The sequence below is a fragment of the Saccostrea cucullata genome, unplaced genomic scaffold (assembly GCF_032062105.1).
Source record: "Saccostrea cucullata isolate Sc308-1 unplaced genomic scaffold, CSIRO_AGI_Scuc_v1 ctg4831, whole genome shotgun sequence".
Classification (NCBI taxonomy): Eukaryota; Metazoa; Mollusca; class Bivalvia; order Ostreida; family Ostreidae; genus Saccostrea; species Saccostrea cuccullata.
In genome coordinates, this window is record NW_026930338.1 from 1 (window position 1) to 22,145 (window position 22,145).

The following is a 22,145-nucleotide window of genomic DNA, read 5'->3' on the forward strand; positions in this document are numbered from 1 at the left end:
ACATTTTATGCATTATCATTGTTAAAATCGTCACGAGATAAAAACATAACTCTCAAACGTATTGAATAGTCTTAGAAATTATGGCATGTTTATGTTGAGTAGGTTCGTGTGATTAATTCTGTTTAATAGGTATTGGGGAAACACGACCATGACAACCTTGGGAAACTCATTATACTCATAGCTACAATGTACGGGTTCTTCTTGATACAAATGATTGTCAGTCTGTTCCACGGGAATCATGATCATTCTCAGGTACTGAGTTCATTGTTGCTGTTCGTTATCTCCATATCCTTCTGTTATTGCTTGAGGGGTCTGCAGAATTTCAGCCATATTTCGGTATTTCGGTGGAGTATTACAGTGTCACTTTACTCAGACAACTATGAATCTGTATATCATAATATCAAGAAATATTTCGTGTTTTCCAGATATTTATGAAAGAAAGTCAGAAATCGCAAGAGATTCATGTCTCTAAGAATGAAATAATGGAACTTGAAAATAAGGTAAGCTGAGAGAGAGAAAGAGAGAGGGAGGGGTTCCTGAAAGCAATTTTCAGTATTGCTTTTCATCACAATAGGCAAGAAAAAATGACGCCGTGCTTAACAACACCCCGAGGGAGGATAATCCGATGGAGAGACAGGAGTCTAACGAGAGTCAGAAGGACCTGACGATAGAAGAATGTCCATCAGAGTCCAACGTCTCCACGTACGATAAAGGTCGAATACCTTATACTAATCTGTTGAAGACTTAGACTTGTAATTTATTATCTTTTGACACTGTAATTGATTATCTGAGCTAATTTTCAACAGACATCATCCCCGCCGTGTGGATGGTGATAATTGGTGACTGTGTTCACAACTTTGCTGACGGTCTCGCCATTGGCGCCACCTTCACCCAGAGTTTAACAGAAGGATTGTCCACGGCTATAGCGGTGCTTTGTCACGAGATTCCACACGAGTTAGGTCAGTATTCCCCTTGTTGTGTCACTTGATACCACTAATTTACTTTCTTATTGTGACTTGTGATAGTGACACGAGATACTATACGAACTAGTTTACTAACTCTCTTGTTGTAACTTAACGGATTGTTTGGTGAGTTAGCTCCACATTAAGCTATAAAATGGACAAAACAAACAAATGGTTTACGTCACAATCACGTTAGATGATTCAACTTTTCCTTCGTCAGTTTTTCTTATTTATGTACAGTGTAGTTGTATTCAACTCTCGCCTGCTTATGGTGTTAATGTCTCTAAACTTACTCACTACTCAAGATCATACTCTGAGAACGATCATTTTTAAAATGATGCATGCTACCCACTGATAAGTTGAGGTTACAGGGATTTCAACAACCTTATTTAAAGCCCACATTTCGTAAATTCCTTGATCGTAAGAGTTTGGGTAAAGTTGCACGGAGGTCTTTGCTATAAATAGGGGATTTCGTCATATTACTTGCCGCTGGCTGCACGAAATTCTGTGTTTTATTAAGGTACGAAAGCCATGAAGGGACACGGCGATTTTTCAAAAAAGTAAATATTAATTTGAGATCTCGAATTACACAATCCGATCCCACGGATTACTAATTCGTTCCCTCGATTTATAATTCGAGATCTCGAAATACACAATCCGATCCCACGGATTACTAATTCGTTCCCTCGATTTATAATTCGAGATCTCAAATTACACAATCCGATCCCACGGATTACTAATTCGTTCCCTCAATTTAAAATTCGAGATCTCAAATTACACAATCCGATCCCACGTATTAATAATTCGAGATCACGTTTTGAAACATCAATCTTATGATTTTGGCAATCAGTGCTCGCGAATTTTTTTTACATGTATATATGTATACATGTAATGTTGGATACCTTCAAATCCAACTATTTGAATCACTTAATGCGATTCATGTATTTTGTTTCAGCAACCGCGGTCGTTCTGAACCTCTTTAATTTATAACTAATTCAACGTATATTTATTTAGATAAAAAATAATTACACAGGAGCCATATTTACTTTTACTATATTTCAATTATTCTAATATACACGTAAAACAAAACCCAGGACTTTTTTGTATAAATATCAGTATTAGAATATGGATTTGAGTCATGTTCATATAATTTTCTCATTTTGGACCGTAATATGTAATAAAAGGTAGGATGTAAACAACTACAATATTCTATTTATTAAACACGTATTGCCATATCCGATATGTACAGATAGCTGATATTAATGAAATCATGAGAAGGGTTTACATTCCGAGGGAACGAATTGTTTAAAATGAGAGAATGAACAAGAAACATATTGACGCAAGCGTCAAAAATCGGCCGCAAACCAATTTATGTAACCGTTGAAATTATTTTAGAAAATGAAATTTGCAGTTTTTTTTTTAAATTTCTTATATTTTCAGCTAAAATATCCTCGTGACACGAAAAAAAAAAATGCATGCGACAATGCCGATTTTCTTCATGAATAATGCATGTACAATATTACATGTATAGGCAATATAATATGTGCATAGTCCTCTGCGTCTCTGCACTCAGTTTGGTATAACTTAACGAACTCTTGTGAGTTTGCTGTTTAAGTAGTTTTTACATAAAACATACAAAACTAAAGTTTAAACTTAGCTATAGTTCTACCTTAATAAAAACGCAACAAATATATAATATGTGGGGCTCCTCGCGCTCTCTCTCTCTCTCTCTCTTAGAGGATGTTAAACCACCCCTCCCCCTCCCCCGAACTCCTTCTAGATCCACCACTACATTACTTCTCTTTCAATCTCTTTGTTTTGGTGTTGAGATGTGGCGGGAAAGCGTTGTATCGTAGTCTCCTGGACGAACATGTCTTAATATTCTTTACTTTTAAGAAATCAATATTTCATTATATTTTTGAAAAACATCTATAGGAAATGTTCAAATATACACTTCATTTCAAATAAATACAGCAGATCATGTTTTAAAAAGAGAAAGTAAAATTGTTGATTAACAACGCGGTCTTTGTTTTAAACTATGCCTTACACTCGTGCCAATTTTCTCCGCACTTCTGTTATATCAGAGTTTGTCAATCAGGATTGGATGAAATATTTACCCCATTATTTATAAAATTTAATTTTACGATTATTGTGCTTTTTCTAAACATTTAGACAATCTTTGTTTAATATTGACTCGCCAGCGATATGAACATGATGAATGATCAATATTTTTATTTAAATTGTTAACTCCGCAGAAACGCACAGCGACTTAAAACTTTCATATCATATAACCGACCGCCTCCTGGCGGCCGGTAATAATAATCCGAGATAATGGATTATTTTATTTGAGGGAACAAATTGATAATGTGTGAGAACGAATTGATAATCCATGGGAACGGATTGGGTATTTCGAGATCTCGAATTATAAATCGAGGGAACGAATAGGTAATCAGTGGGAACGGATTGTGTAATTCGAGATCTCAAATTCATTTTTACTTTTTTGAAAAATCGACGTGTCCCTTCACGGCTTTCGTATTAAGGGGAATTTGCCATCTTGCTTGCCACTGGTTTCGCAGATTTCTTTGTTTTATGAACGAAATTTCGTCACCTTGTTTCCCATTACTTCAGGCGGTTTATTATGTTCCCCAAACGAAGTTGGGGAACATATTGTTTTTACTCTGTTTCTTATTATTATTATTATTTTTCTTCTTCTTCCTGGGTACTTTTTTGTCCGCGAGTGATCTTGTAAGTTGTTCACCCGAAGTAGGTAAAACCTTTTTAGGGTTAGTAGACATGTTATGTAGATTTGCGGAATCAAGGTCATTTTGCGCGCACGTGCTTGCAAGAGCGAGCACGTGCAACACGTTAAATGGCCAATATAATGTATATTGCCTTAACTTTTCTATTTCTTGATGAAATGCTTTGAAACTCATAAAGTAAGGATATATTAGTAGTATAGACAAGATGACATGGTCAAAATAGCAAGATCTCACGCGCATGCACGTGCGCTTCGCTCTGATTGGCTAAAACTAAAGTCTCAATATCTTTCTTGTTTTTTGACGAAATCCTTTGAAATTTTGAACATAGCCATGCATTACGATATCCTACAACATGATATATAGCAATTATCATGAAAACACGTGTATGCACGTGCGATGCAATCTGATTGGCTGAAACTTTAAAAAGCTATAACTCCCTTGTTTTTCAACCAACCAGGATGAGATTTAGAACACAGACAGACATAATAGACTCCTACAAGAACTTATAGTCATCATGCACATGCATGCACGCGCGTGCACGTGCGCTTTGCTCTGATTAGCTGAAACAAAAATCTCAATATCTTACTTGTTTTTTGACAAAATACTTTCAATTTTTAAACATAAGCATGCCTTAAGACGTCCTAAAATATGATATATAAAAATTTTCAAGAAACCACGCTCATGCATGTGTGCTGCGATCTGATTGGCTTAAACTTTAAATGCCTATAACTTTTTTGATTCTCAACAAAACAGGATGAAATTTAGAATATGAATAGATATGACGGATTCCTACATTATGCTACTATCAAACTTGAATGCAAGGAGATGCATGCACGTGTGCGCGCGCAATGCGTTAAATGACCGATTTACTTGATATAGTCGTAAATTTTTTATGAAACGTTTTGAAATTCAAAGAATAGAAACATATTAAAAGTGTAGTCACGATGATATGGCTTTCATGCATTGCATCTGCGCGCGCGTGCAATGCTCAAGTGACTAGTATACTTGATATGGCCGTTAGTTTTATATTTCTTTATTAAATGTTTTGATGACCTTGACCTTTGACCCTGACCCAAAGGTCACAATTCAGCCCAAGTTCGTAGATGTATTTACAAATCTGACTTTAACAAATGCTTAGAATAAATAAGTCAACCCCCCCCCCCTTCTCCTTAAAAAAAAAAAATCAATAGCAAGATAAAAAATTTCTCTGAAAATCAATCGACACCTCGAATCGACATAAAATTTCACTTAAGGTGCAGAAAAGACTTCATAGAAAGTTTCCTGAAAGTCATTGGCCATTGGCCATTGGCGCCACCTTCACCCAGAGTTTAACAGAAGGATTGTCCACGGCTATAGCGGTGCTTTGTCACGAGATTCCACACGAGTTAGGTCAGTATTCCCCTTGTTGTGTCACTTGATACCACTAATTTACTTTCTTATTGTGACTTGTGATAGTGACACGAGATACTATACGAACTAGTTTACTAACTCTCTTGTTGTAACTTAACGGATTGTTTGGTGAGTTAGCTCCACATTAAGCTATAAAATGGACAAAACAAACAAATGGTTTACGTCACAATCACGTTAGATGATTCAACTTTTCCTTCGTCAGTTTTTCTTATTTATGTACAGTGTAGTTGTATTCAACTCTCGCCTGCTTATGGTGTTAATGTCTCTAAACTTACTCACTACTCAAGATCATACTCTGAGAACGATCATTTTTAAAATGATGCATGCTACCCACTGATAAGTTGAGGTTACAGGGATTTCAACAACCTTATTTAAAGCCCACATTTCGTAAATTCCTTGATCGTAAGAGTTTGGGTAAAGTTGCACGGAGGTCTTTGCTATAAATAGGGGATTTCGTCATATTACTTGCCGCTGGCTGCACGAAATTCTGTGTTTTATTAAGGTACGAAAGCCATGAAGGGACACGGCGATTTTTCAAAAAAGTAAATATTAATTTGAGATCTCGAATTACACAATCCGATCCCACGGATTACTAATTCGTTCCCTCGATTTATAATTCGAGATCTCGAAATACACAATCCGATCCCACGGATTACTAATTCGTTCCCTCGATTTATAATTCGAGATCTCAAATTACACAATCCGATCCCACGGATTACTAATTCGTTCCCTCAATTTAAAATTCGAGATCTCAAATTACACAATCCGATCCCACGTATTAATAATTCGAGATCACGTTTTGAAACATCAATCTTATGATTTTGGCAATCAGTGCTCGCGAATTTTTTTTACATGTATATATGTATACATGTAATGTTGGATACCTTCAAATCCAACTATTTGAATCACTTAATGCGATTCATGTATTTTGTTTCAGCAACCGCGGTCGTTCTGAACCTCTTTAATTTATAACTAATTCAACGTATATTTATTTAGATAAAAAATAATTACACAGGAGCCATATTTACTTTTACTATATTTCAATTATTCTAATATACACGTAAAACAAAACCCAGGACTTTTTTGTATAAATATCAGTATTAGAATATGGATTTGAGTCATGTTCATATAATTTTCTCATTTTGGACCGTAATATGTAATAAAAGGTAGGATGTAAACAACTACAATATTCTATTTATTAAACACGTATTGCCATATCCGATATGTACAGATAGCTGATATTAATGAAATCATGAGAAGGGTTTACATTCCGAGGGAACGAATTGTTTAAAATGAGAGAATGAACAAGAAACATATTGACGCAAGCGTCAAAAATCGGCCGCAAACCAATTTATGTAACCGTTGAAATTATTTAGAAAATGAAATTTGCAGTTTTTTTTTTAAATTTCTTATATTTTCAACTAAAATATCCTCGTGACACGAAAAAAAAATGCATGCGACAATGCCGATTTTCTTCATGAATAATGCATGTACAATATTACATGTATAGGCAATATAATATGTGCATAGTCCTCTGCGTCTCTGCACTCAGTTTGGTATAACTTAACGAACTCTTGTGAGTTTGCTGTTTAAGTAGTTTTTACATAAAACATACAAAACTAAAGTTTAAACTTAGCTATAGTTCTACCTTAATAAAAACGCAACAAATATATAATATGTGGGGCTCCTCGCGCTCTCTCTCTCTCTCTTAGAGGATGTTAAACCACCCCTCCCCCTCCCCCGAACTCCTTCTAGATCCACCACTACATTACTTCTCTTTCAATCTCTTTGTTTTGGTGTTGAGATGTGGCGGGAAAGCGTTGTATCGTAGTCTCCTGGACGAACATGTCTTAATATTCTTTACTTTTAAGAAATCAATATTTCATTATATTTTTGAAAAACATCTATAGGAAATGTTCAAATATACACTTCATTTCAAATAAATACAGCAGATCATGTTTTAAAAAGAGAAAGTAAAATTGTTGATTAACAACGCGGTCTTTGTTTTAAACTATGCCTTACACTCGTGCCAATTTTCTCCGCACTTCTGTTATATCAGAGTTTGTCAATCAGGATTGGATGAAATATTTACCCCATTATTTATAAAATTTAATTTTACGATTATTGTGCTTTTTCTAAACATTTAGACAATCTTTGTTTAATATTGACTCGCCAGCGATATGAACATGATGAATGATCAATATTTTTATTTAAATTGTTAACTCCGCAGAAACGCACAGCGACTTAAAACTTTCATATCATATAACCGACCGCCTCCTGGCGGCCGGTAATAATAATCCGAGATAATGGATTATTTTATTTGAGGGAACAAATTGATAATGTGTGAGAACGAATTGATAATCCATGGGAACGGATTGGGTATTTCGAGATCTCGAATTATAAATCGAGGGAACGAATAGGTAATCAGTGGGAACGGATTGTGTAATTCGAGATCTCAAATTCATTTTTACTTTTTTGAAAAATCGACGTGTCCCTTCACGGCTTTCGTATTAAGGGGAATTTGCCATCTTGCTTGCCACTGGTTTCGCAGATTTCTTTGTTTTATGAACGAAATTTCGTCACCTTGTTTCCCATTACTTCAGGCGGTTTATTATGTTCCCCAAACGAAGTTGGGGAACATATTGTTTTTACTCTGTTTTTTATTATTATTATTTTTCTTCTTCTTCCTGGGTACTTTTTTGTCCGCGAGTGATCTTGTAAGTTGTTCACCCGAAGTAGGTAAAACCTTTTTAGGGTTAGTAGACATGTTATGTAGATTTGCGGAATCAAGGTCATTTTGCGCGCACGTGCTTGCAAGAGCGAGCACGTGCAACACGTTAAATGGCCAATATAATGTATATTGCCTTAACTTTTCTATTTCTTGATGAAATGCTTTGAAACTCATAAAGTAAGGATATATTAGTAGTATAGACAAGATGACATGGTCAAAATAGCAAGATCTCACGCGCATGCACGTGCGCTTCGCTCTGATTGGCTAAAACTAAAGTCTCAATATCTTTCTTGTTTTTTGACGAAATCCTTTGAAATTTTGAACATAGCCATGCATTACGATATCCTACAACATGATATATAGCAATTATCATGAAAACACGTGTATGCACGTGCGATGCAATCTGATTGGCTGAAACTTTAAAAAGCTATAACTCCCTTGTTTTTCAACCAACCAGGATGAGATTTAGAACACAGACAGACATAATAGACTCCTACAAGAACTTATAGTCATCATGCACATGCATGCACGCGCGTGCACGTGCGCTTTGCTCTGATTAGCTGAAACAAAAATCTCAATATCTTACTTGTTTTTTGACAAAATACTTTAAATTTTAAAATATAATCGTGCTTTAAGACGTTCTAAACTATGATATATAAAAATTTTCAAGAAACCAAGCCCATGCACGTGTGATGCGATCTGATTGGCTTAAACTTTAAATGCCTATAACTTTTTTGATTCTCAACAAAACAGGATGAAATTTAGAATATGAATAGATATGACGGATTCCTACATTATGCTACTATCAAACTTGAATGCAAGGAGATGCATGCACGTGTGCGCGCGCAATGCGTTAAATGACCGATTTACTTGATATAGTCGTAAATTTTTTATGAAACGTTTTGAAATTCAAAGAATAGAAACATATTAAAAGTGTAGTCACGATGATATGGCTTTCATGCATTGCATCTGCGCGCGCGTGCAATGCTCAAGTGACTAGTATACTTGATATGGCCGTTAGTTTTATATTTCTTTATTAAATGTTTTGATGACCTTGACCTTTGACCCTGACCCAAAGGTCACAATTCAGCCCAAGTTCGTAGATGTATTTACAAATCTGACTTTAACAAATGCTTAGAATAAATAAGTCAAACCCCCCCCCCCTTCTCCTTAAAAAAAAAAAATCAATAGCAAGATAAAAAATTTCTCTGAAAATCAATCGACACCTCGAATCGACATAAAATTTCACTTAAGGTGCAGAAAAGACTTCATAGAAAGTTTCCTGAAAGTTTTACGGTAAGTCTCTAAAGTATATAGAATTTATGAATTTTTACGGCATAAATTACAAATTCTGTCGTGTTTGAAATTTAAGTGCAGACGAACAAAGATATGATATAAACCTTATAAAGCCTATTTCTCCAGATGACATTAATAGCATTCAATTCTACTGATATGAATTTATATTTTAATACCAAGCATTCTTCTTTTATTTTACCTTTGAAATTTATCTGAATTTTTTTTAGAATTACGCAATCCCCCGAAATAGCGAGTTTTGGTATATTAAAAAGCAATACACGTTTCTTTCCCGTAAAACATCAGGTATTTGAATTCATGAAAAAAATATTAATGAAGGGGTGTTAAACAATACCTGTCACATTAGCTGGCACCAAAAAACCAGGGTACGTACACGACATTTTCTGATTTTTTTGCATCTGCAAATAAGGCTACCCTCAAATCCACGTGTTTTCAATGTCTTTATAAACATCTCAAAAGCACCCCAGGAAGTAGCCTCCTATACCCTGAGAAAATAGTTCCTGTCTAAACACTTTATTTATTTACAGAGTAGATAAAATTTCCTAGGCACATGTACCAGAGTTGTCAAAATGACCTGGAAGGGAATAAAAAAAAAAACTCTCAAAAGAAAGGAAAATCGGCCTTATATGTATGGCACTACAATTGACTAAGTTCATTTTGAATGGTCAATTACCGGTGTGGTACCCTTACATGTAGTTGCCTGTACCCAGTCCTGTCTTTCTGAATTAAACCAACTCCGAGCCCGATGTAAAAATCCTAGTAGAGAAATGAGAATTTGAATTTTGCTGTCTTATTATGTTCCCCAAACGAAGTTGGGGAACATATTGTTTTACTCTGTTTCTTATTATTATGTTCCCCAAACGGAGTTTGGGAACATATTGTTTTTACTCGGTTTCTTATTATTAAGGTCTTCCGTCTTCACGGAAGACCTTATAGTGATTCCACTGTTTCTTATTAAGGTCTTCCGTCTTCACGGAAGACCTTATAGTTATTGCTCTGTTTCTTATTATTATTATTATTATTATTTTTCTGACACGATTTCTCGAAAACTACTGGATAGAATTACATGAAATTTTCAGGAAAGATGTGTTGTAAGATATTCTTGAAAGTTCCAAGACAGTTTTTGGAAATTCCTCTCTGGTGCCAAGTTTTGGACCATTTTCCTGATTTTAAAACGACATTTTGTCCACGATTAAACTAAAAAACGGTAAAAGATATCAATGTGAAACTTTCAGAGTTTATAGATGATGATCAATACTTTCCAGGACGCAACTTTATGTTCGTCGTCAGTACTTCCTGTCGCTACCGGAAGCCAATTCAAAAAGTCCAAATTTTCAACTTTCTTTGTTTTTCAATATTTTTCATTTATTTTTGGAATATTAATAGAGGCACTTCTATTGATGCTTACTATATAAGTTGTTTTAATATTGGTTAATCTGAACTTTAGATATTAATATTTGAAAATCTGAAGCGGGCCAAAGATGGCGGCTGTCTCTGTGAACTCCGCCATTTCGCGAGTAGGGGTTTATGGAGGCAGCTGAGCGTTTGACTAAATGATACATGAAAAGTAAAAAAACTACTTGGACTTTCACGTAGTAGTACGCTGCAATTCAGTTTCAATCTTAAAGCTTAATTTCCGTTTCACTGCTTTAGTGTAATTGGGCTAGATACGTGTGTACAATGTGTTAAATATACTTTCTTAAAGTCGAAATAAAATAAAGGCGATAAGAAGTTGTTTTATTTGATATTTAATTTCATTGAAGCTATCACACCTATTTGATAGATCAGTCCAAAGGAAAGGCACGAATACTTACTCGTGCTGGTTGGCGCCAGATTATGAATAGTGACCCGCCTTTTATGATTCTTAGACAGGTGTACTGTTGCAGGTGTACTGTATACACAACTATATTTAGAGCAGTATTCAAAATTTATTAGTTTTTTAAGAAACGTAACCACTGTGTTTCCCATGCACACTTGTGTCATATTAAACTAATACAAAAGAAAGAAATAAGAAAACCTTTTTTAAATAAGATCGATTAATGGAGTTTATATTAACATTTTTTTCTCAATAATCTGATTCAAGTTGTTGAACATAAATGGTACCTGCTACCTTGATGTAGGGTGAATCATGTTTTTCGGCGAACCATTTCAACCTTTTCGTGAAAGTGTAACTAATCAGCATAGTTCACTTTGGGGATAAACGAGAAATAAAAAAAAGTTTAAAATTATAGTCACTTCACTGCTTTTGTGTTACTTACCTATATAATGTTTACAATGAGTTAAATATATTTCCTAAACCTCGAATTAAGGCTAGAAGAACATTCTTTTTTCTTAATTTCATTGAAGCTATCACACCTATTTAATAGATCAGTCCAAAGAAAAGGCACGAAGATTTAGTCGTGGCGTTTGGTGCCTTCTATTATTTTTAGACAGGTGTACTGTTGCAAAAGTATAGACAAGTACATTTAGAGCAGTACTCCCAATAGCGAAAGAAAAAAAGGCGCCACGATTTACTCGTGACGTTATGCGGGAAATTGTGAATGGCCTGCACATGGGCGTAGGAAGCAAATTGAAAGGGGGGCAAATCGAAAGTGAGGGGGCTAAAGCAATAAAAAAAAAGTAAATCCCAATTTCAATACCTAAATAATATCTTTTTTCCGACGCCAATGGAGATTGACGAGTGCAGAAGTAAATAGAAGTGCAGAGAAAGATTATATCAACATGCCTTAATATGAAATCGCATGGGAAAGAGTTAAGTTCATATAGAATAAATGAAGTAAAAGCCAGCTCCATTCGATAATTCTACACCAGTGGCGGATTCAGGATTCTTGAGAAAAAAGGACCAGTTTGTGGTCAGGATAGGGGCCCACAGCCATACCAAAATAATTATTTATTAAATCTATATATATTTTGGACACATACTTGAGAGACCAGGACTAGAGAGAACTGTAGCTCTCCAGTAAAATATATTGACAGACCGGAGAGTTACAGTGCCACCCATTGAAAAAGAAAGTGTATATTCATTGCGCACGTGTGCTGTTTCTCGATTTATTTTGGTGTATATTTAAACTCAAAATATTACACACTAGCTGTGTATTCCTAACATATTTCTTCACTACAGTACTTCCATAATAAAATTCCAAAATAGCCCCCTCCACCAAAAAGTTGTTACAAACCTTCTGGGTCTAAACTTATGACCTTCGAAAAATTTCGCCTGTTTGGGCCTATAGATACAACCATTTGGAGTCTGAAGACAATTGGGTTCACCGCACTTACTTTAATAACAGTTTCCAATCATGAAATTCAATTATCCCCACAAACCATGTATATTTACAGCAGTACGAAAAAAGCGGGAAAAAAACCTCCTTGTGACCAAACTTTTGAATCACTTTTCAGCTCGATTTTACGAGGGTTTTCTTCCTGAATCGGACGGAAGACCTCTCGTTGCTCGCAACGAGATCGTATCTAGTTATTCTTATTATTAAGGTCTTCCGTTTCCAACGGAAGACCTTATTGTTTTCGTTCGGTTTCTTTTTCCCTATTATTATTATTATTATTATTATTTTTTTTTTCTTACCGATTTTTGTGCACGCAAGTTCTCGTAAACGGCTCGGTCGATTTTCACGAAACTTTCAGATCTGATAGATATTGGTCTGAACCTTATTGGAAATTTTTTATAAGTACGTCGTCACTTCCGGTCGTGAGATATGGACGATTTACTGATTTTAAGAGGGTCAGCTTGTCCGGGCAATCACTAAAAAACGAATGAAGATATTGACTTGAGATTTTCAGTGAAGGTAGAGGAAGGATTGCTAAATTGCTTTTTTGAGTCTATATCTTTCCAGCGCAAAAGGCGTTGAAGCTTGCCTGAGCTCGTTATAATTATTATTTTTCTGACCATCAAATTTTGTGCACGTGATTTCTTGAAGACTACTGGATGGATTTTTATGAAATTTGCAGGAACAATGTGTTTCTATCTGCAGTTATTATATCCTAGAGATTTTTTGGAAATTCCTTTCTGGTGCCAAGTTACGGACAATTTTCTGATTTTAAATTGACATTTTGTTCGCGGATAATCTAAAGAACGGTAAAAGATATCACTGTGAAACTTTCAGGGATTATAGATCGTGATAAGTACTATCCAAGACGCGATCTTTTGTACGTCGTCTCTACTTCCTGTCGTAACGGCATGCAAAGAAAAAAAGTCAAATTTTAAAACTTTTTTTGTTTTTCAATATTTTCAAATCATATTTGTATGGTTGATAGAAACATTTCTCATTAGGCTGAATATATAATTTGTTTGTAAATTGATGAATTCGAACTCGAGATATTAACATTCAAAAGTCTGAAGCGGGATCTTAATGGCGGCGGTCTCTGTCAATTCCGACATTTCGCAATAGGGGTTTACAGAGGCAGCCGAGCGTTTGCTTGAACGAAAGTAACATAAGGAGCAATGAAATGTGTAGGGATACTTGGATTGTCACGTCGTAGGTTCGTTGCAATTCGGTGTCAAACTACATTTATTATCCAAGGTCTACTTACAAGTCTTCTTTAATTGGTTTTGGTTGTTTCTCAAAGTAGAAATAGAAAAGAATTAATGTGCAAATGAAGTACAATATCTATATCTTTTGTTTTGCATCACGGTAACACATAGCTTAAATCATAGTTATAATTAATAGTTTTTCAAGAATGTAGCAAGTAAAAAACGTGACCACTGTTTTCTAATGCACACTTGTGTCATATTAAATCAATAGAAAGGACAACTGTTACAATAAGAAAATATTTTATTTTTAAAGATAACAATTTTTCAAAGACCGTTTAATTGACCTATATAAACATTTTATTTTCTCAATGCAAGTTATTGAACATAATGGAATCTTATTTCTTGACCCTCGTAGGGCGATCGAGGCATTTTTTTTCGGTGAAACATACCACCTTTTTCATGAAAGTGTAAGTAATCGGAATAGTCAACTTTCGTGATTGAAAATTGAAAAATTAACCATTCATAGCTGTTTCACTGCTTTAGTGTTATTTGCCTATATACGATTGATTGATTGATTGTATACTGTTTAACGTCCCTCTCCAGAATATTTCACTGATATGAACGTTCCAAGACGGCACCACTCGTTGCGTTTTGCCGAAATTGAAGGGCTGCAAATTCCAAGACAGATTTGTTGGAATTATATGTACATACAAGTGAAGTAAGAGTAGTTGTTCCATTGACCCGTTTCAATTACCAGTGTGTCCAAAATATGTTTAATCCATTTTCAGCTCGATTTTATGGATTATTTTTAAATCGGACGGAAGACTCGTTGCTCGCAACTCGTTGCTCGCAACTTTAGTTATTATTCTTTTTTAGCCACACCGATTTTGTGCACGCGATTTCTCAAAAACGGCTCAATGGATTTCCATGAAACTTTCAGGACTTATGTATCATTACTTGAACCTCATGCATTTTTTTCCGATGTGATGACATCACTTCCGGTTTGGAGATATTGTCGATTTTATGATTTTTGAAATGTACATACAATAATGGCTCAAGTAATGAAACTTTCAGGTACCAAATAGATATGTATAAGGTATTTCATTTTTATCGGAAGTGCCGCACGTCGGCGCTCGCTATGGCCGAAAATTTTCGCGAATTTAAAAATTTGACACATCTTTTCCGATATCTTTTTACCTGGAAATATTTTGTTAAAACATATAGAACAAAAGAAATGTAGAATTTCAAGATCTTTCAAATGTATCTTTAAAAAGGGCTGACCCCTAAAATTTAGGGCCTAGAGGTAAAGTTTTTCCTTTATATCTCAAAAAGTATTGAGAATTTGTAATACATCAAAGAAGCAAAGTTGTTCAAAATGTCAAGCTTAATCTAGTGTTGTCATTAAAATGCGTCCGACGTCGTCACTTCCGGCCAAACCGGAAATAGTCGAAAACGCGTATTTTTGCCGTTCAGTGGTCTCTGGGAGGAGAAATAAATTTTTCGTCTGTCGTCGCTTCCGGTCAAACCGGAAGTAGCAAAAATGGCTTATTTTAGCATAAATTAACATAAATTAAGGTGATTTATACATTGTTGAGCGTTATTTTTCGGAAAGTTCTTCCGGTCAAACAGGACGGAAGACCTACTCGTTGCTTTGCAACGAGCTTTGCTCTAGTTATTATTATTAAGGTCTTCCGTCTCCAACGGAAGACCTTCTTGTTTTCGTTCGGTTTCTTTTTTATTATTATTATTATTATTCTTCCAACCGATTTTGTGCAAGCGATTTCTCAGAGATGGCTCGTCCGATTTCTACCAAACTTTCAGATCTGAAAGATATTCAATTGATCTTGATAGGTTTTTTTCCTTTTTGATTATCTCACTTCCGGTCGTGAGATATGGACGATTTTCTGATTTTCAGAGGGTCGGCTTGTCCGGGAAACTCCTCCGAAACGACTTAAGATATGGACTTGAGATTTTTAGGGAAAATAGAGGAAGGTTTGGTGAGTTGTAATTGGGTCTCCAAATCTTTCTAGCGCAAAAGGCACCGAAGTTCGGTAGGGCCGAAAAAATGTCTCAGAAATATCTCACAAAATTTGACGCATTTTGTCTCATATCTTCACTCCTGTTCATAATTTGTTAAAACATATTGAAGACAAAATATTCAATATCGCAAGACCTTTCATTTGATATAAAAAAAATAGGGCTGACCCTTCAAATTAGGGGCTAAGAGGGGCCAAAAGTTTTTTATCTATAACTCTCTAATGATCAATTCTTTGTTATACATTATTGATCAAAAGTATTCATCTTAACAATTAGATTATAACTATCTAAGTTGTTTGAAAATTGGCTTATCTGAATTCTAGATATTAATATTTGAAAATCTGAAGCGGGCCCCAGATGGCGGCTGTCTTTGTCAATTCCGCCATTTCGCAATTGGGGTTTATGGAGGCAGCTGAGCGTTTGATTAAACCATTCTGACATACGAATGCATGAAATGTAAACAAAACTACTTGGACTTTCACGTAGTAGTACGTTGCAATTCAGTGTCGATCTTAACACTTAATTTCCGTTTCACTACTTAAGTGTAACTGGGCTAGATACGATATATGTAATGTGTACAAAGACTTTTTAAACGTCGAAATAAAATAAAGGCGATAAGAACGTTTTATTTATTTTATTTTCAATTTAATAAAAGTTCAAAGAAAATGCGCGAATATTTACTCCTGGCGTTTGGCGCAAATTATTAATAGTGACCCGCCTTTTATGATTCTTAGACAGGTGTACTGTTGCAAAAGTATACACACAAGTATATTTAGAGCAGTACTCCCAAAAGCTTAATGGTTTGCGCGTTGGGGATAAAACAGAAAAAGGCGACATGGGTTCAATCCTCTTTGCGACCAAAATTTTGAATCTTTTTCTGTGATATTCATGGCATAAGTAAAGGCCCCTATTTGCTGATTTAACGTATAATCAGTTTCTTGATTTGATAAAGAAGAAATTAAATATCTTTGAATGTCTTAGAACTTTCGCAAGCGTAGGTTCAACGTTTTCTTAAACACTAAAAAATATTCATTTCATTTTCTCATAAATAGGCTGCGTTAATACACATGGTGCCAATGTGCAGGTAAGGTCTTCCCCGTGATGGGGAATGGACCTGTAGAAAACCTTCTCTGGTTCTGCAGAGTCGAGTTTTTAGCAAATAAAATGTATGAAAATGCACGAATATTTACTCGTGGCGTTTGGCGCATATTATTGATAGTGACCCGCCTTTTATGATTCTTAGACAGGTGTACTGTTGCAAAAGTATACACACAAGTATATTTAGAGCAGTACTCCCAAAAGCTTTATGGTTTGCGCGTTGGGGATAAAACAGAAAAAGGCGACATGGGTTCAATCCTCTTTGCGACCAAAATTTTGAATCACTTTTCAGCTCGATTATACGAGATTTTTTTTCCTGAATCGGACGGAAGACCTCTCGTTGCTAGCAACGAGATCGTTTCTAGTTATTATTATTATTATTTTTTTTTTGACAAAATTTTGTGCAGGCGATTTCTCGAAAACTATTCAGCGGTTTTTCATGAAACTTTCACAAAATATGTGTCATTATATGAAGTTGTTACATCCGAAGAGAAATTTGGAAAATTCGCTTCTGGTGCCAAGTTATGGACAATTTCCTGATTTTAAAATGCGATTTTGTCGCCCCTTTTTTTATCGAAAATGGCTAAGGATATGAACTGGAGACTTATTGGAGATGATAGATTATGATTTTCTGGTTTGCAGAATCGCCTTTTCGTGGGTCGTCAATACTTCCGGTTGTTACGAAATGCAAATTTAAAAAAATTGAATTTTCTAATTTTTTTGTTTTTCAGTATTTTTCATTTATTTTTGGTATGTTAATAGAAACCCTCTCTATTATGCTTACTATCTAATTTGTTTGAATATTTATAAATCTATACTCTAGATATTAGCATTCAGAAATCTGAAGCGGGTCCAAAATGGCGGCTGTCTCTGTCAACGCCGACATTTCGCAATAGGGGTTTACGGAGGCAGCCGAGCGTTTGCTTGAACGAAAGTAACATAAGGATGAATGAAATGTAAAGGAATACTTAGATTGTCACGTCGTAGTTACGTTGCAGTTCTGTGTCAAACTAACGTCTCCTATAATTGGTTTTGACTGGTTCTCAAAGTAGAAAAAGAAAAGACTAAATGTGCAAATGAAATTCGATACCTTATATCTTTTATGCATCACGGAAAAACAGATCTTAAATCATACTTATAAATAATACTTTCTCAAAAAAGAATATCGATTAATATTGAAAGTTCAGATCTTAACCACTGTTTTTCCTATGCACACTTGTGTCATATTAAACTAATAAATAAGAGAGAAATAAGAAAACGAGTTTTTAAAGATCTCTTCATGGAGTTTATTTTAGAATTCTTGTCTCAAAGGCCTGATTCAAGTTATTGAGCATAAATGATATCTGATTCCTTGACCGTCGTAGGGCGAGCCATGTTTTTCGACCTCTTTCGATTAACTTATCGGGATAGTTCACTTTGGGGATAAACAGGAAATTGAAAAAAGTTAAAAATTCATAACAGTTTCATCGCTTTAGTGTTACATGCATATATACAATATGGAATTTGAAAAATGTGTTAAAAATATTTTCTAAACCTCGAATCTAAGGCTATAAGAACGTTTTTTTTAATTTCATTGAAGCTATCACACCTATTTAATAGAACATTCCAAGAAAAGGCGCGAAGATTAACTCCTGGCGTTTGGAGCTAAATTTTGAATAGTGACCAACTTTCATACTTTTAAGAGAGAGGCACTGCTTCGTAGAGTAGATGTCCCAATTGTGTAATATTTAGTGCGTTGGAATTTTATGCTGGCGACTTGGGTTCGATCCCCTTGTGTGCAAATCTTTTTTACATTTTCAGCTCGATTTTACGTTTTCTTTCCGGAATCGGACGGAAGACCTCTCGTTGCTCGCAACGAGTTTCATCTAGTTAAGGTCTTCCGTCTTCACGGAAGACCTTATAGCGATTCTATTGTTTATTATTAAGGTCTTCCGTCTCCAACGGAAGACCTTCTTGTTTTCGTTCGGTTTCTTTTTCCCTATTATTATTATTATTCTTCCAACCGATTTTGTGCAAGCGATTTCTCAGAGATGGCTCGTCCGATTTCTACCAAACTTTCAGATCTGAAAGATATTCAATTGATCTTGATAGGTTTTTTTCCTTTTTGATTATCTCACTTCCGGTCGTGAGATATGGACGATTTTCTGATTTTTAGAGGGTCGGCTTGTCCGGGAAACTCCTCCGAAACGACTTAAGATATGGACTTGAGATTTTTAGGGAAAATAGAGGAAGGTTTGGTGAGTTGTAATTGGGTCTCCAAATCTTTCTAGCGCAAAAGGCACCGAAGTTCGGTAGGGCCAAAAAAATGTCTCAGAAATATCTCACAAAATTTTACGCATTTTGTCTCATATCTTCACTCCTGTTCATAATTTGTTAAAACATATTGAAGACAAAATATTCAATATCGCAAGACCTTTCATTTGATATAAAAAAAATAGGGCTGACCCTTCAAATTAGGGGCTAAGAGGGGCCAAAAGTTTTTTATCTATAACTCTCTAATGATCAATTCTTTGTTATACATTATTGATCAAAAGTATTCATCTTAACAATTAGATTATAACTATCTAAGTTGTTTGAAAATTGGCTTATCTGAATTCTAGATATTAATATTTGAAAATCTGAAGCGGGCCCCAGATGGCGGCTGTCTTTGTCAATTCCGCCATTTCGCAATTGGGGTTTATGGAGGCAGCTGAGCGTTTGATTAAACCATTCTGACATACGAATGCATGAAATGTAAACAAAACTACTTGGACTTTCACGTAGTAGTACGTTGCAATTCAGTGTCGATCTTAACACTTAATTTCCGTTTCACTACTTAAGTGTAACTGGGCTAGATACGATATATGTAATGTGTACAAAGACTTTTTAAACGTCGAAATAAAATAAAGGCGATAAGAACGTTTTATTTATTTTATTTCATAAAAGTTCAAAGAAAATGCGCGAATATTTACTCCTGGCGTTTGGCGCAAATTATTAATAGTGACCCGCCTTTTATGATTCTTAGACAGGTGTACTGTTGCAAAAGTATACACACAAGTATATTTAGAGCAGTACTCCCAAAAGCTTAATGGTTTGCGCGTTGGGGATAAAACAGAAAAAGGCGACATGGGTTCAATCCTCTTTGCGACCAAAATTTTGAATCTTTTTCTGTGATATTCATGGCATAAGTAAAGGCCCCTATTTGCTGATTTAACGTATAATCAGTTTCTTGATTTGATAAAGAAGAAATTAAATATCTTTGAATGTCTTAGAACTTTCGCAAGCGTAGGTTCAACGTTTTCTTAAACACTAAAAAATATTCATTTCATTTTCTCATAAATAGGCTGCGCGGGTAATACACATGGTGCCAATGTGCAGGTAAGGTCTTCCCCGTGATGGGGAATGGACCTGTAGAAAACCTTCTCTGGTTCTGCAGAGTCGAGTTTTTAGCAAATAAAATGTATGAAAATGCACGAATATTTACTCGTGGCGTTTGGCGCATATTATTGATAGTGACCCGCCTTTTATGATTCTTAGACAGGTGTACTGTTGCAAAAGTATACACACAAGTATATTTAGAGCAGTACTCCCAAAAGCTTTATGGTTTGCGCGTTGGGGATAAAACAGAAAAAGGCGACATGGGTTCAATCCTCTTTGCGACCAAAATTTTGAATCACTTTTCAGCTCGATTTTACGAGATTTTTTTTTCCTGAATCGGACGGAAGACCTCTCGTTGCTCGCAACGAGATCGTTTCTAGTTATTATTATTATTTTTCTTACCGATTTTGTGCACGCGATTTCTCGTAAACTACTGGGCCGATTCTCATGAAACTTTCACATCTGATAGGTACTGATCTGAACCTTATTGGAAATTTTTTTCGTTGACGTCGTCACTTCCGGTCGTGAGATATGGACAATTTCCTGATTTTAAAATGCAATTTTGTCTTGATTTAGTAGCAAAAACTGCTTAAGATATGAACTGAAGATTAATTGGAGATGATAGTTCATGACTTATAGCGTTGCAGAATCGCCTTGCCGTGCGTCGTCAGTACTTCCGGTCGATACCGGAAGCGAATTTAAAAATCGCAATTTTTCAACTTTTCTTTTTTAATATTTTTGTTTTAGAATTGAATAGAGACCCTTTTGCAGAAGCGAAATATGTAATTTGTTTGAAAATCGAAAAAGCCAATCTCGAGATATTTGCATTTGAAAACGCGAAGCGGCGATCTCAATGGCAAAATGGTTAGCGCGTTGGATTGTCACGCGGGCGACCCGGGTTCGATCCCCCGTGTGACCAAAAAATTTTATCATTTTTTCTGCTCGATTTTTCGATATTTTTAAATTTTAAACCAATTGGAACAATATATTATAAACTTTTAAGCATATCTTGCGTAATAAGGGGTCACAAGGGGCCAGAATGTCACATCTTTGACGCTTTATATCTCAAAAAGGGGGAATATTTTGATAAGCAATATTGAACAAAAGATGGTCAGAATAATGTTCTAAACAATATGCATACTTTGAATTTTTGTAAAACGGCCCCATTAAGGACTTGTAGGAGTGGCCCCTAAATATTTCCATTTAACATATCTCCACAACAAAAAGAAATCTCTGAATAATTGTTGAACAAAAAATCTTCAAAATCACAAGACCTTTCATTTGATATCAAGAAAAAGGGGCTGACCCCTCAAATTAGGGGCTCAGAGGGGCCAATATTCTTTTATCTATTCTCTCTAATGATCAATATTTTGTTATACATTGCTGAGGCCAAAGTATTCATCTTAACGATTTGCAACAATGTATAATAATATATTTTTATCACATGTTACGTAATTAGGGGTAGCAAGAGACCAAAATGCTACATTTTTTGATGCTTTATGTCTCGAAAAGGGTGAGTATTTTCATAAGCCTTATGAAACAAAAGATGTTCAGAATATCGTGATAAAAATGAGAAACTTTAACTTTAACTCGGGAAAACTCAATGTCATTCTCTTTAAACAAAAATCTCAGTCAAAATCACATCTCATCTTATCTAGAAATTCAACGGAAGACCTACTCGTTGCTCGCAACGAGATCTCATCTAGTTATTATTATTATTATTATTTTTTTTTTTTTTTTTTAGACAAAATTTTGTGCAGGCGATTTCTCGTAAACTATTCGGTGGATTTCAATGAAAATTTCAGGAATTATAGGTCATTATATGAATTTTATATAAAATTCCGTTTGTTGGAAAATTCGGTACCAGTGCCAAGTTATGGGCAATTTCCTGATTTTAAAATGCAATTTTGTCTTCGAGTGTTCTCGAAAACGGCTAAAGATATTAACTGGAGATTTGTTAGAGATGATAGACCATGAGATATAGATGTGCAATT

General features: G+C 35.1%; 1 protein-coding gene across 1 annotated transcript in view; it reads left to right on the plus strand.

Annotated features, from left to right (window-relative positions):
• Positions 1-129: 129 nt before the first annotated feature.
• Positions 130-22,145, plus strand: part of LOC134283783 (zinc transporter ZIP12-like) — a gene marked incomplete at its 5' end in the record, with an annotated part of 28,045 nt that continues 6,029 nt past the window's right edge. Inside the window, 5 exons of the mRNA XM_062766264.1 lie at positions 130-252; positions 426-500; positions 575-713; positions 807-979; positions 4,999-5,110. Of these exons, the coding sequence (XP_062622248.1) occupies positions 130-252; positions 426-500; positions 575-713; positions 807-979; positions 4,999-5,110 (622 nt within the window). The remainder of the gene's footprint in view (positions 253-425; positions 501-574; positions 714-806; positions 980-4,998; positions 5,111-22,145) is intronic.